Here is a 15,284-nt window from a genome sequence, read left to right as displayed (position 1 = left end):
CCCATATATCACCAGCTGTGACATTCCCAGAGTTTAGGTGAAAAACCTACAACCCAGAGCAACCACTTGCCCCGTGATGGCCAAGGTGGCTCTTCTGTCCTCTGTCCTTTCTTTCTTCCTCTCTTAAATGCCTGCCTGCTTCCTTTGCTGTACTGTTCTGTAATATTTTTGCCTATGATTTGCTAATGACTTGTCAGTTCCATTTACATAGGTAAAACACCTGCTTGTATAATTGCTGACATTAAAAAGAATGTCATGAATACATCTGACAGTTAATTTTATTCACTAGTTCCCTTCTGCTTTATAGATTCCTGTGAGTTTGGGTTAATGAAGCTGAGCTTTTTGGGGTTTTTTTTTTTTTTTTTTTTTTTGCTAGCAAGCTGGTGATCCTCTAGGTTGAATCAGCGGCTGAGTTATCCTTCGGTGGTGATCAGTGACAGAGCCTCAGGGAATCCTCTGTTCCTTTTCCCTTAAAGCACAAGATGGCCATGCAGGGCTTCTAGATACGAACGGCAAGCCTGTTTGCGACTTGCTTTTGACCATACGTGTGCCTCATCTTCTTCTCCTCTTAAAGGTATATGACCGATGGTGGACTTGGCCTCTACACCCGTCGCCTGAACCGTCTCCCTGATGGTATGGCTGTGGTGCGGGAGACCCTGCAACGAAATACCTCCCTGGGCCTCGGAGACGCTGACAGGTAAGCTCGCTTCACTTGGGGTTGCAAGATGCACAGGTGACTCCAGAGCGGCCTGAAATGAGGGTTGTAATGCCGGGAGAGTGGATGAGAGCTTCTTTCACCCACAGAGAGGTGGGGAGGCCTGGAAGCTGTGCCTGGGCTTGGGAGCTGGCACACTGGGAGAGGGATGCTGAGGGTTCCTGAGTCCTGCTTCAGTGTAGGGTAGTGCTGCTGACGGCAAGAACACCAGGAGTTCAGGCTCGGGTGGTTTTGTTGTTGTTTTGACGGTTGCTACTGCATCTGTGTCAGCTCAGCAGGCCCCAGGGGTCTGCTTTACTTCCTCTCTCATTAGCCAGCTTTCTAGGTATTGCACCTTGTGACACACAGGTCTGTGTGCAGAAGGGAGCTGTTTTGGCCTCGGCTGAGTAGCCTTCACCGTGGAGCCTCCTGTTGCCTGGTAATGGGAGGCAAGGCTTAGAGATAGATGTAGGTTTATACACCACATGCTGAGACGTTGACATTATAGGGATTGATCATGTGTCAGCACCACCACTGTCAGAGAAGAAAAGAGCTTCAGAAAACAGTACGATAAAGAGGTCTGTTGGCCTCCAAGTTCTAGTCCTTACTCTGACACAAACCTATTCTATGACCTTGAGCAACCCTGTTAAAGAAGGGACTTGGACTATAAGATTTCCAGGATCCCTTCCAGCTCTAATGTGCTATAATTCTGGATTTCAGTACAGATTTCAAATAGCCTTTAATGATCTGTCTGTTCAAGGCTTTTTCTGGCATACTTGACCTCTTTCCGCTTTTGGGTTGATGAGACATAACGTGGAATTCAGATGTGAGTGCTTTGAAATGACTGTACGCCTTTTGGGTGCTAAACCTCATATGTCAGAAAGCCAAATAGTAGCACGAGGACAGCTTCCTGCTGTTCTCTTGGCAGGGCATGCTTTGTACAAAGAGCTAAGTGACTTCTGTAGTTCTCTGACTTCGGAGAAATAGGGCAGCACACTGAAGAGACGGATACCAAAATCACACCCAGAAATGGAATTTGCTGAAGAGGAATCTTCATGTTCTCTCAGGGAAGGCTGGGAAACACTGAATGAGTTTGTTAGGAACTTGGGATCTGGCCCAGTCTCTACCACTGACTTGAATGTGTCCTCCTTAAGTCTCCCCAGCATCCAGGCTTGTGATTTATATATATCAGGGGCGACAAAAGGCTGGGGCTCTAGCTCAAGACGGCTTTTTCCCTATAGTTAATGAAGACTAAACTCTCTGTAACTAAAATCTTTATAGTAAATATTATTCGGGGGAAAAAATCAACATGCCCGCTGGAGATTTCCCCATTTGCCAAATTATTTTGCTTATTTGTGTTCTCTTGTACACATGTAGTTGATTGGGAAATCTATCAGTGTAAAATGCAGGCCTTACAAGGTACGTTTCCCCTTGTAGCAAAAGACGAATCTGCACTAGGCAGTTTAATTTGATGCTTCATTGCAGGGTTAATGGAATTATTATAGATCACAGCTGAGCTTGTTTCTGCTTTTGGAGATGGAGGATTTGGGGGTGGGGTTGGAAAGATGGGTAGCATTTGTTAGGTTGTTTTAGTTCAGCTTATGTGGCTGTACCAAATGGACAACAGTGTCTTCTGGTTCTCCCTGGACTGGAATGCTCAGATATGATCATTTATTTAAGACCGAATGGATGACTGACCAGGTTTTCAAGAAAGAACTCAGATGGCTTTGTAAAGAAGTAAAATTTAATAAGGATTATAAATTTCTGTTTTATGTAAGTTCTGACCTGTAGGCAGGGAGGTATTTTGCATTGTTCAAGAATATGCTATATTTCTTTACTCTCCAAAGTTATTGTGAACAGACCATAGTAATGCTTCATCTTTGGCTATGTTAAAATAGTAGCAAATTTGTTTCTATAAAATTATTCATAAAAATCTCAAATATGTAGTAGTTATGTGTAGTCGCAAAAACTATATTCTAGATGACCATTTCTCAAAGTGGGAGGCTAACATAAGTAATATAGGAAATAATTTTAAATAGTAGATAGGAAAATACTTCTTTTTTACAATTATGCTTTAATTTTAATATTTTAAAAAACTTAACAACTAGCACATTAAGCCTATGATTTTACAAATATTGCTTAAGGTAAGGGTAGGGTAGGCTTGAGACAATGTAATGTGAAATATCAAGGAAGAATATCACAGATGGTGTGTAGTGATGTCAGAAAGAAAGGTAGTATGCAAATTGGCTCAATTTGGGTAATACTGTTCTTGTCCCCATAATCAGAAATATGTTCTTTAAATAATTTAAATTAGATAAATGACCAGAATTCTTCCTTTTTAACTTGATAATCACAGGCGTCAGAGCTAAGGTATTTCAAGGAAGTTCTGTATGAAAAGACAGCCCGGTGAAATCACACATAAGCAATAGACCACGTGAGTTTATGAAGGAAATAGGAAAAGTACTGAGAGATCAGATCTGGTAAAACTTCAGCAAGGGGAAGACTAGTGCAAGAAAGGCAGATCCCTGTTTGAATAGGAAAATCAGTAACCTCAGCAGTGCAGCTCGGGAGAACAGCTATTGGAGGGCAAGACCTTAAAGGACACTGGCCTGCCAGGCAGAGCTTGGCTGTTTGCAGCAGAATGTGGCTGCGGTATCTTCAGGGTTATTAAAAGTAACTGATAGCAATGTGTACCTTCGGAGCCTGGGAGATAGAGACCAGGTCAGTTTGTGAGTCTGGTATGTCACCAGCCGGCTTCTGAGAAATACTAAATGAAGATAGTAAATTCAAAATGCCGAGTGTGCCCTTGATCTCCTGTCACTCTTTGGGGTTGCCACCTCTGGGCTCCAGGTTTTTCCTGATAGTGATCGGTCGCTATTTCCATCAAACTAGAGCCAGCCTGCTCAGAAGGGAGGATCAAAAGGGACAAATGAAGGTGGCTTATTACACATCCTAGGCCCCAGATAACGGACAGATAAAGGGAGCTTTGGCCTGGAGGTCTCCAAACTCACAGCCCGGGAGGAAGAAGAAATATGCCAAGCAGGGCCAAGACACAGGGCTAACAGACAGTCAGATGGCTTGCTGGACTCGTGCCAGCTCCTACGTGCGCTGCTGTCCCCTCAGAACCCACAAAAAGGTCCTGAACTCCAGCGAGATGAGTGCTTTGAAAGCGTAAAGCTCAGCTCTGGAAAGCTCAGCTCTGGGAAAGTTTCCGCTTCTGAGTCCCTGTCTTGGTGGCTCCAGGAAGCCTCTATGGGCTCATGGTCCTTACCTTTATCAACCTGTGCTTTAGCATACAATGGACTGGGGCAGTTAGCCGCTTCTCCTAAAGGGCATCCCCGGGTCACACACCTGTCACTGAGAACACCAGGAGGACAAAACTCAGGCCTGGCGTGCACATCATCAGAAGGAGACCTTTGCAACTACTTGGTAACTTTCTTCTAAGCCACTGGGACACTTACTGAATGTCAGTGGCTTTTCTTAATTTACGCAAGAAAGCCAAGTCTCAGACCTTCCAAAGACAAAAAACAAATGCCATGAGGTAGAGTCAGTCTGAGACCTGAACACAGTGAAAATTTCCCTCCAACTTTGTGCCAGGAAAGCAAGCATAAAGGAGAGAGCTTTTTTTTCCCCCTCCTTGTTAAAAGTTTTTTGTTGTCCTCCAAATTATAAAAGTGTTAGGTGTAGAGATTGCTCTTTCAGTTCAGGATTCAGAGTCGCTGTGCAGACTTTCTGGGGCCCTGGCCTTGGTATTCAGAGCTGCCCCAGTTTCAGCTTGAATCGGGAAGCCACTCTGAGGGCAGTGCCACACAGTGTGAGGATGTAACCATGCAACCTGGTATTTCAGCAGCCTGCCAAGCCCAGCCCTCCTTCCCCACTGGGAGTGTCACAAGGGCTCCAGGAGCCCAGGGCACCGCTTGGCTTTGTGATTCACGTGGAACAAAGCAGCCCTCCTGGCACCAAGCAGCACATTCACAGATCCAGGCCCGACCTGGAGGGATAAGTTTAGTCCAGGCCAGGGGTCTTCAGCCAGCAATGGAATTGGTGGGGATCCCTTTCCAGGTGGTAAATCCCTAAGCCAGTTGTTTCTTAGGCATAGTCCCTGCTGGGAGCCATGGAAGAGAAGGAAGAAAAATGAGAAGAGACCATTTCCCTTACCCTCCATTCCAAGCCCCCCAAAGATGTCCACATCCTAATGTTCAGAACCTGCAGTTACATGATAAGGGGGGAATCAGGTTGCTTATCAGCTGACATCTACATAGGGAGATCACCCTGGCTTATTCAGATGGGCCCAGTGTAATCACAAGGTCCTTAAAAGTGGAAGAGGAAGGCAGAAGAAGAGGTCAGAGTGATATGATTTGAGAAGGACTCACCCTGCCATCGCTGGCTTTGAAGATGGAGGAAGAAGGCTACAGCCAAAGAGCACAGGTGGCCTCTGCAAAGGGGAAAGGACAAAGGAACAGACGCTGCCCTAGAGCCTCCAGAAATGCATGTAGCCCTGCCGACACCCACAGCTTTAGCCCGAGGGACCCATGTCAGAATTCTGACTCATGGAACTATGAGATAGTACGTTTTTTGTTGTTTTAAGCCACCAAGTTTATAGTAATTCGTTGTGGCAGCAATAGATAATTAATAAAAACTTACTTCAGAAAGTAATAACAATACGGTTTCCATGTCCTGATGGATTGCTGTATGCCAGGAACTGTGCCAACCGCCTTTCAAGTATTATCTCATTTACACCTGACCCTTAGAGAGGAGATAGTATCCTAGTTTCATACACACAAAGCAGTGGTTCTCAGAGAGGGCCAGTAAGTTTGCCTCTCTGAGCTCGTTACACAGCTAACAAGTGTCCAAACTGGGATTCAAACCCAGGCCTGTGTGACCCTCCCCAATCTTCCAACCACCTAACATATGGCCTGTTAAGGGAACACTCTTTGTAAAGATTCTTCCATTCCCCAATTCTGAGCCCTTACCTTGGTGTCATCTCTTTGAATGAGCCCTTAGTCACTAAACATACAAGCAATACCCAAACGGTTGGAAAGGTAAACTCAATCCTTGAGGGATAATTCGAAACAGTTTGCATTAAGAGGAAAAAGGGCGTTTTCTTGACTCATCTCCCCCATCCCAGATGTTTTGCACATGAACACTGCAGGTGGGTTTGCCCTCACCCCTTTTCCCATCTGTGATCTCAGACCTCAAGGAAAAGGTCCTTTCTTATACAAATCTGGGCCAGTTTGCTCCTCGGCCTCCTTGGAAGTTCAGAGGGAGGGATACCTGTTCGTGAATTCAGACCTATTGCCATTTTGTATTGTTAGCTGGGGGAGGAGTCCACAATTTCAAGTTCCCAGGCCAGGGCTGGTGCTTGTCTTTATTGACCTAGGAAAGCCAGGGCCACCAGAATCTGCAGAAATTCCAGTCATCCAAAAAATTCTCTTTCCTGGTCTTGGCTAACCACTGTGTGACCCCTGAGCAATTGCTAGAGGTTGTCCACCCAAAGCTTGGAGGTCTGCAGGGCCTCCAGAGGCTAGACCACAGTTGAACGAGGGCCCCCCCAAAACATGCTCCCTCCCCACCTCCTCTCTGTGCCTAATTCTGATCTTCCCACCATCAGCAAGTAAAGTAAAGGGGATCCTCATGCTTTGACCACTAATCTCACTTCATACCATCTCTAGCTGGCAGTGTTTGAACCTTGTTTCCCCTACATCCAAATGGTGGCCATGAGAGAGTATAGATCTGTGTTACCCAATATAATAGCCACCAGTGAAACGTGGCTATTTAAATTTAAAATTAATTAAAAGTTCAGTTTTTTAGTTATACTGGCCACATTTCAAGTGCTTAAAAGTCCTGTGTGGCTAGTGGCTACCCTGTTGGACAGTGCAGACATGGACCATTTCCAGCATTGCAGAAAGTTCTCTTGAGTAGCACTGACTGGACCATCTCAGTTACATTGCAAAGGCGGCTGTAGGGTAAAGAGGAGACCTGGAGTTTGCTGTAAAGATGCCCGGGTTCCAGTCCTCACTCTTATAGGCACGTCACTTAGTAACTCCCTTGAGTTTCAGGTTTTTGTCTCTAAAATGCAGACGGTATTCATACCTACCTAACAGGACTGTTGTGAGGGTCAAATGAGGCGAATGAGGGCGGCCAAAGTGTTTTGCAAAGTACCCAAGATAAACACTCTAATTGTTCTTAGGTCCTGCAAGCCATTTAGGGCAATCTGGGTCCTCCCCCTCTGCACCTCACTTTATAGTAACTCATAAGCCCTCTTCCTTCTATAATAGCTTATAATAACTACATATAATAAAAGAACAATTATAAATTGACGGAATGTAGCATTAGGACCAGGGGAAAATGTAAGTTAGAAAGTGATGTGCAGAAAAGGGAGAAAATAGAAAACATGGGTACATGAACCATAAGGTCCTGTATGGTTGCATTTTTGAGTAATTTCAGCATTGAATTTCCTACTGGCTAAAGTGAAAATGAACTTGGCCTTGCTTTTCCCCCCGCCCTTCCTGACTTTTCCCACGCTATTTTGTCTTCATCTTCCCTTGCTGGGGTCAATCAGTTGAGATCTCTCTCTCTCTCTCTCTCTCACTCTTTTTCTCTCTCTCTCATTTTCCATCTCTCTCTCAATCCCAGCCCTTCCTCTCTCTTCCTCTTTCATTTCCTTTCCCTTATCCCTTCGACTGCCCTGTTATATCCATTATGTCCCTGAGCATTTTTCAGTCCTGCATTAAAGGGTTATACCCATTCTCTTGGGATGGGAAGGTGCCTTCAGCACAGTGCCTGACATTAGTGATCTTTATTGTGTTTCCTTTCCATCCCTTTTCCTCCTTCCTCTCCTGCTTGTGCATAGCAAGGAGAAACAAAGGAGAGTGTGAAAGTCACTTTCATTTTAGGGCTCATAAAAGGAACCTTAAAGGCAAATCTCTCCGCAGTGACAGGGTAATAGTTACTGCATTGGCCTTTCCCAAGGGCCTCTTTTTTGCTGGTACCACTGCCTTCCTCTTGAAGAAGAGCTGCTTCTTGTGGGATCGGTGGGCAGGGGCCACCTGTGCTGCACCGGGGGGTGGTGCCGACAGGAAGCAAACCATCTGTATCTTAAACGACAAAGGAATTCTCCTGGGGGTTGTAAAGAGAAGAGAAGGAGTAGTCTGCGAAGTACCATTTCTTGTGCATGTAGTGTTTTCACGTTAAAAAGAAAAAAGCAGTATGGCGGCCTCATGAGAACCTCCCACTCCCTAATGTTGCCCAATGTCATAACTTTGTTGCACCATATAGTAGAAGCACAGCTGAGTTGGAGGTGGGGAGGCAGGGTAGACAGGGACGGGGGAGCAGGGAGAGAGTATAACCATGCCCCCAAAGTAGATTTTCTATAAATGGTGACTTTTCAACAATTGTTTAAAGGTAATTTGTAGACTTAACGGTTGTTCAAAGTATGGATGAAAAGATACCTAGCAATTTGAAAGCCAGAATAAGAGTCCAAAGAGAAAAGCCAAAATGGGGAACCTTTCTCTGTACTTATTCCCCTAGCAACCTAAAGCATGGGCCCCAACCCCAGGTCACAATCTAACTATATCTGTGCCCTGCAATAGAAAATAACTTCATGTGTTCCAATTCAGGTACCTGGGAACGTTTTTGTATCAGTCAGGATAGGATAGGTTATGCTGCAAAACAAATAGCTCCAGAAAAAAAACCCCACCCTCACCATTTGTCCATTGTAGGCCAATGGGAGGCTACACTGTGTATCGTTTTTACTCTGGGACCCAGTGTGCTAGAAGACGAACTACCATTAAGAGCACTGCCAGTCTTCATGGCAAAGAGAAAGAGAACACACTGTCTCTTAAAGCTTCTGCCTGGCCTGGTGCAGTGGCTCGTGCCTATAATCCTAGCACTTTGGTGGGCCGAGGTGGGAGGATCGCTTGAGGCCAGCAGTTTGAGACCAGCCTGAGCAACATGGCAAGACCCTGTCACTACAAAAAATAGAAAAATTAGCTTGACATGGTGGTGCACACCTATAGTCCTGGCTGCTGGGGAGGCTGAGGGAGAGCATTGCTTGAGCCCAGAAGTTTGAGGTTGCAGTGAGCTATGACGATGCCACTGTCCTCCAGCCTGGGCAACAGAGCAAGATACTGTCTCAGAAAAACAAAACAAAACAAAACAAAAAAACCCCTTCTGCCTGGAAATGACCCTTATATATTTCCCTCACTTGCCATTGGCCAAAGGAGGTCACATAGCTACATTTGAATTCAAAGGAGAAGGGAAGTGACGTTCTACCATGTGCCTACGGGGAGAACAGAAAATATGTTGGTGAACTATGACCGTCACTGTTTTATTATGTATAAGTGACTGCCTGAGCTTAGCGTGGCCCCCTCCCCTCGATATTTAACCAATTGTGTATTATGCAGTTCACCACATATTTACTGTGTACCTATCAGGTGCCAGGCACTGTGCCACCCCATCTGACTACATGGCCTCTAGTAGCTTCTCTGGGTAGGGGAGGTATAATTTGCCATTTTGGTAGATGAAAGAACATGATAACTGAATTGGTTAAGGAATTATATCCAGTGCTATGGGGTAGTTGTATTTCAACAAAGTATTTGTGCTATGTTTTGATATGTGACAACTTATAGAAAATGCTGATGATTGCTTGATATTTACTGAGCACCTACTATGTACCAGGCCCCTGGGATCTAAAGATGAGTAGGACTTCCCTGCGCTCAAGAAGCTTACAATCAAGTAGAGGGGAGAGAAACCTGAAAAGCCATTGTAATATGATATGCCAAGTGCTGTAGACACTTTTACCATGTGCTTTGGGAGCAAGGAGAACTGAAAGCATCCCTGGGGGCCTACATGTGGTCCCACATTGGGAACTTGCTGTTATCCTAATAAAATGCAGGAGGCTTCTTTTCCTGCCAGTGGTGACGTGAAAGCTCCTTTAAAAATATTACCCGTGTGTCCAATAGGCCTGCTTATCTCATCATCCATTTGGGGTTTTCTTTTTGTTCCCTCTAATATCCTTTGTCTCTTTTAAAGGGCAGCCTAGCCGTGATTTCTGTTACTGAAATGTAAGATCAGATTGAAATAAGCTGAGCATATAAGGCAGCCCTTATACTGGCCTGTGGACAAGTGTCCCTAGTTTCAGTGTAACCTTTATATTGGTCATGCACGACAGCTGTGACAGCCCAGAGTTGCAATGAGACATTGTTTCTGTTCAAGGTTACTTTGTGTGTAAATGTATTTTCCCAAGGCTGCCCCTCCTAAGCCAGTTTACGTCAAATAAAAGCTTTCAGTGACAGAGTTGGATTTGTTCAAAATTGTCAGTTGTAGCCCTCTTGCTTTGCCAGTGAGGAAATTGAGATTATTAGTGGCCCAGTGACTACTTTCTGTCCTCCAGGCTTCAGGAGCAAGGTCATCTCTGCGTGGGGTTGGAAAGCATGAACTCTAAGTGACTCTGATTAAAGCACACATAGTCTATTTGGTGATGATTATGAATGTAGGCATGCAATAAGGGAAGTGGTACACTAGGAACCAAGAGACTTTGTCCAAGACCTGGCTCTGCTACCAGTGAATATCTTGGGCAAGGTGCTTTCCCTCTCTGTGCCCTCGTCTCTTCATCTCTGCAGTCAGACTGGCTGATTTTTAAGGTGCCCACGCTACAGTAGGTCAGTGTTCTTGTTTATCACTCGAAGGACGGAGTTAACAGAATGACTCATGGGTATAGCTCATCCATGCAGGGCAGGGAGTCTATGAACTCTGTCCCTGAGCCATGAGGACAGATGTCAGCATGTGATAGTGTTTCACTTAGGAGTGGGGTTCTTGCCCAAGGCCCCTCATGTGTACAAACACAGCAGGCTGAGCAGGCCCTGCCGAGGGGCCCCCTCTTCTGCATGCAGCAGACCTCTTCCAGAAGGAAGAAAGCCTCAAGGTGTCCATCCTCACTGTGCTTCAGAGCTAAGCCTGGGCTAAGCTGCGATGCACTTAGAGGCATTTGAGAGAGGCGGGTAGCTGTTGTTGCTCATGGCAGCCACAGGAGAATGCCCAGGCCTGAAGGACCAGACGAAGCCTTCCCAAGGAGAAGTGGAGGGAGGACAGAGCTACAGGGCCCTGGACCTTCCTGATGCTTTGAAGAAAATCTGCTATCATACATTGCATGAATTTTGTTCCAATTGGAGCTTCACCAAAATTATATTAGGAGATGAAGCTCATGGAATTGTAGTCTTATTTTCATCGAGATAACAAAATTCCAAGTATACGATAAGCAATGAATTATATTTGTTTTGGTGAGTGTTTTGACTCAGGATTTAATCAGACTTGGATGTACATTGCTCTGTAAATCAGCACTAACAGTGGGCACTGCCTGTCCAGAGTGGGGTGGGTGGTCAGCTGGGGAATGGGCAGAGCCAGGGCATTTGGAAGGACTTCCCCATGCTGTGATTTTTCATGCAGTTGAAACACTTTGCATCATACACCAGAGTCCCAGAGGACAAAACAGCACTTGGATTTGAAAGTTATACAAGGAAATGTGTTTTACATATAAGGAAACTGAGGCTTGGAGAGGTGACATTCCTTCCCCAAAGCCACAGTGCTATAAAGGACAAAGTTAGGATTTGAATTAAGGTCTTTCTGGCCACAAAAACCTTTGCTTTTAATCATTGTTTTTGCCTCCCACTTTGGAGGTTCGGTTGCTATCCTTCCAAAATGTGAACGTTGTCTGGAGCTGCGTGAGTAACTGGCGAGCATCTCCTTGGTGTCAAGCACAACGGAGGTGCTTGCAAAGGTCACCGCATCTGGACCGCTGGCCTTGTAGACAATCTCCTTCCCAGGTATCATTTTCCCCATCTGGGAGGCTCAGCAAACACAAAGCCCAAGAGTGCAGCTCAGGCCCAGGCCATGCTCTGCTGTTGCTGAGGGAATTCTGTCCCTCACTTAAGAGGATTTTAGGGATGCTTGAAGCTGCGGGTGTAATATTTTCTCTTAAGAATGTTTAACTATTTCTTAACCCCCAGCAGAGGCTGCAGAGTTGCCCTGGCCATATCGATCACACCAGTTGACCTTCAGGGTCTGCCTGCTGTCACCTGCTGCCAGAAATGGCTTCGGCTATAGACCCCTGTGGCGGTTCCGTGTCAGTAATCCAGGAAGAAGAGGCTGGCTTTGTGTGTCTGGCTGCAGCCCCGTTGTTTCCCTCATCCGCTGCGCATGTTGATTTATCTCCCTCATTAATTGGTGGTGCTCGGGACTGTAAAATTGCCTGAAATGAGATCTGAAGAGAGACTCTGACGCTTTGAGGGACACTGCAGGGTTATGTGGAGGAGATTAAACGGGGACTGGGGGAAATGAGGTGGTTGCATGGCTCAGTGGGCTCAAGCCCCCAACTCGAGGATTTCTATCAGCACCGCTCCCTTTAGCTTATCCTGAGATTTGGGGAGAGGGAGCCTCACCCCGACAGTTTCCCCAGTGGCAAAATGAGGCTTAAAAAAATTCTCCTTGGCTGCTTATTTGGGTTGTCTGGATGTGGCTTTTGGGCAGCCCTTGAGTTTGTAGCAGGGGGAGCCCCAGAGAAGACGTGCAGCGGAGCCACAGGGCGTCCTGGTCTCGGCAGGAGTCTGTCGTGTGCCTTGTAGGGGTGCAGAGGTGGACTCTGGAAGGTGAGTGCAGGCGCCACTTTGGGTGCCCTACTGCCAGCCAGGCACCATGCGGGGAGAGGAGGGGCATCTCCATGTACCCTCTGACTTGTGGCAGAGCGCCTGTGGAGAGAAGGGGCCCGTGAGGACTCTGGGTGCACCAGAGGCAGGCGCTCCAGGAGGTTGCTTAGACACTGCCACAGGACTCTCCCGCAGGACTCTCGGCAGTTTGGCATCTGTGGTCCTGGTCTCTGAGTCCCATTGTCAACAACAACAACAACAACTCTCATTTACTGAACACCCGCCGCATTCTAGGTATTCTCCTAGGTGCTTTATGTATTGGCTTTAGCCCCCCCATTTCGTAAATAAGGAATCCCGAATCAGTGAGCTTAAGTGACTTGCTCAGGGTTACACAGGCGATGAGTGGCAGAGCTTGAATTCCAACCCAGAAATTCAACCCCCAAAGCCAGTGCTGTATCTGAGACACCAGGCTGCCCCATCTCTGAAGGGGAGGGCCGGCCACGGTTGACTTGTCCACGGATCCAGCACTCTCAGAATAATCTGGAAGAGCCTCTTAGTTTCCTTTGCCTGAGGAACAAACCCCGACTCATGCTCCAGGGCTGGCTCTGGCCCTGCCTTCTCCTCTCCTTCCCCCACCCCAGGTAGGATCCTATGGGGCCTCTCACCCTCCCAGGGCCTCCCCATAACTGCCATTTGCTTTCTGGTAGCACTTAACATGCCCTCAGAACCGCAAACTCCTAGGTGTGGTCTCCCCTCGGGACTGAGGGGAAGGAACCAGATGATAGCATGTTATTCTCGGCATTGCCAGGCTTTGCACAGAGCCTGCTGTGTACAGTGGTAGATGTTTGCTATATAATTAATTAAGTAATGGTATTATAAGAGTTACTGAATACTTAGCTTCCCTCCCCTTTGTCCATCCAGTGTGTCTTGGCACACTCCCTCCAAACAATTGCAAATCTCTCTGCCCACCCCCTCTTCTCTCTCCTCTCTCTCCCTCCCTCTCTCCTCTCCTCCCCTTCTCTGTCCCTCTACCCCCTTTTCTCTCTCTCTCTCTCTCTCTCCTCATTTTCCTTTCTCCTCTCCTCTTTCCTTTCCTCTTTGTCTCCCCCCTCTCTCCCCTACCCCTTCTTCTCTCTCCCTCTCTCTCTGTCTCTCCCCCCTGCCCCCCCTTCTTTCTTTCCCTGTGGCCTTCTTGGCTCGCTGTTGCCATGATGGCCTTCACGTGGTACATCCTCCACCAGCAGCCATTGTCATCTTCTTGATATATCCCTCAGATCTCGCATACCATGCCCTGTATAAAATCCATGTACCGTGAATGAATGAATGACTGCCAGGCACTGCAGTGTGGGGCTGATGAGGAAAATATTCAGAGCCAACGTGCAGCAGACAGCAACCAACCAGAGCGGGGCAGTGACCCATCAGCACGGGGCATCATCCAACTGAAAATCAACCCTGGCTACAGCGTGTGCTAAAACCTCCCACTCGGTCCTCAGCCAGTGCTCAGAAAAAGTTAACCGTGGCCCAAACTGCCTTCAAAAAATGGGATTATTGAAGTCGAAGAGCTTCCCTTATGTGAGACTGGATGGTTCGAGCCAGCCCACTACCATTTTTGAAAAACAGTTTCAACCTCTGACCCCACAGGTGCAGACTCCGGCTTTGCCACTACGTGGAGGTCAGTGAACCATCCCGAGCCCCTGTGTCCTCATCTGTACTCACTTCACTGAGCTGCTGTGAGGTTGAAATGAGACGGTGCTGGGCACAAGGTTCACACGGTGCTGGGCCCAGTACGTGCCCTCGATCAATGGTGGCAATTTTTATTTCTTAATGGATTAGAATGCCCATTTCACAGATAAGGACAGCGAGGCACAGAAAGGCTAAGATGCCCAAATCGGGGAGCCAGATATAAACGTGGGTCCTCTCAGCCCCAGATCCAGCGCTGCAGCCAGCCACTGGCCTGTGTGACCTTTTGCCATGGTGGCCCCTCTCTTTGTGATCTGCCTTGGGGGAGTCTCACTCAGCTCTTGTCAGTAGAAAAAGCAAAAGCTATTTAAGACCCTAATGGGTAACTGGCACAAAAGCCAAAGTAGTCAACAGCCTCTGCGTCCTGGCAGGAGGTCTCAGTCTTTGGAATCAGCAGACTAAGCACCGTGTAACAACCTCAGAGGTGCAAACCTGCTAAAATCCCCAGCAAAGGTCTTGAAACAGAGAATGAAAGGGTTTATGACCCTGTGGATTTGAACTTCTTGTGGAGCCAAGCTATAATTCCAGCTCTGCTTTTGGAAGCAAAGATCAAAACCATAATTTAAGGAGGGCCTCAGAACACGCACTGATTATGTTTCAAGACACAAGCTGGGGGACGAAGCTGCCGAGAGAGGGCCTGGGGTACTGACCAGGAGGGGTGTGCAGGGTGGTGTGGGGAGAGTGAAGCGGGGTGTTTGGCTGAGGCAATTAAATGTCCTTGCTTCTCCGTTTAAACAAAGGCCCTGAGGAAGCCTCCCAGAGGGCTGGCTCTTAATGGTCTGGAATAAAGGGGTAGCGAGCAAAGCCAGCAGGCTGGGGGAGCTGATGTGCCCACCCCAGCCTTGAATGTCCCCTCAGGAAGTCTGTTAGGGAGGCCTCAGTGCACTAGCAGCACTTGTCATGCTAATGAACCAGCCTCTCTGCTGCCACCAAGGTCAGCTCCCAGACTTCAGGTTTGAGCTCCACTGGAGAGCAGGCCATGCGCCCTCCCCTCCCTTGTCCCCCCACCCGTGGCACTCCTCCAGTGCTGTGGTGCCTGGCACTGTCCCTCTGCTCCCACTGCCACTGTCCTGCTGTGCCAGCCCGGTTACCCAGGGTGTCAACCCCAGCACAGCCACCATGATCCTCAAATACAAATCTGACCGTGTGCGTCACTCACATACTTAAAAGTCCTTTGTGGCTGCACATCACAAACGGGATCAAGTGCA

General features: G+C 47.3%; 1 protein-coding gene across 2 annotated transcripts in view; it reads left to right on the top strand.

The window, feature by feature from the left end:
* Positions 1–580: 580 nt before the first annotated feature.
* Positions 581–15,284, top strand: part of NAV2 (neuron navigator 2) — a 118,094-nt gene continuing 103,390 nt past the window's right edge. For both annotated transcript variants that reach the window (XM_012654387.1, XM_012654388.1), the window contains exon 1: positions 581–697. In XM_012654387.1, coding sequence (XP_012509841.1) covers positions 636–697 — 62 coding nt within the window. In that variant the 5' untranslated portion in view covers positions 581–635. The remainder of the gene's footprint in view (positions 698–15,284) is intronic.

Source organism: Propithecus coquereli, unplaced genomic scaffold, assembly GCF_000956105.1.
Source record: "Propithecus coquereli isolate 6110/MARCELLA unplaced genomic scaffold, Pcoq_1.0 Scaffold44, whole genome shotgun sequence".
In the NCBI taxonomy this organism is placed as follows: Eukaryota; Metazoa; Chordata; class Mammalia; order Primates; family Indriidae; genus Propithecus; species Propithecus coquereli.
Note: the sequence above shows the minus strand (reverse complement) of the source record. Positions and strands in the feature narration are given on the sequence as shown.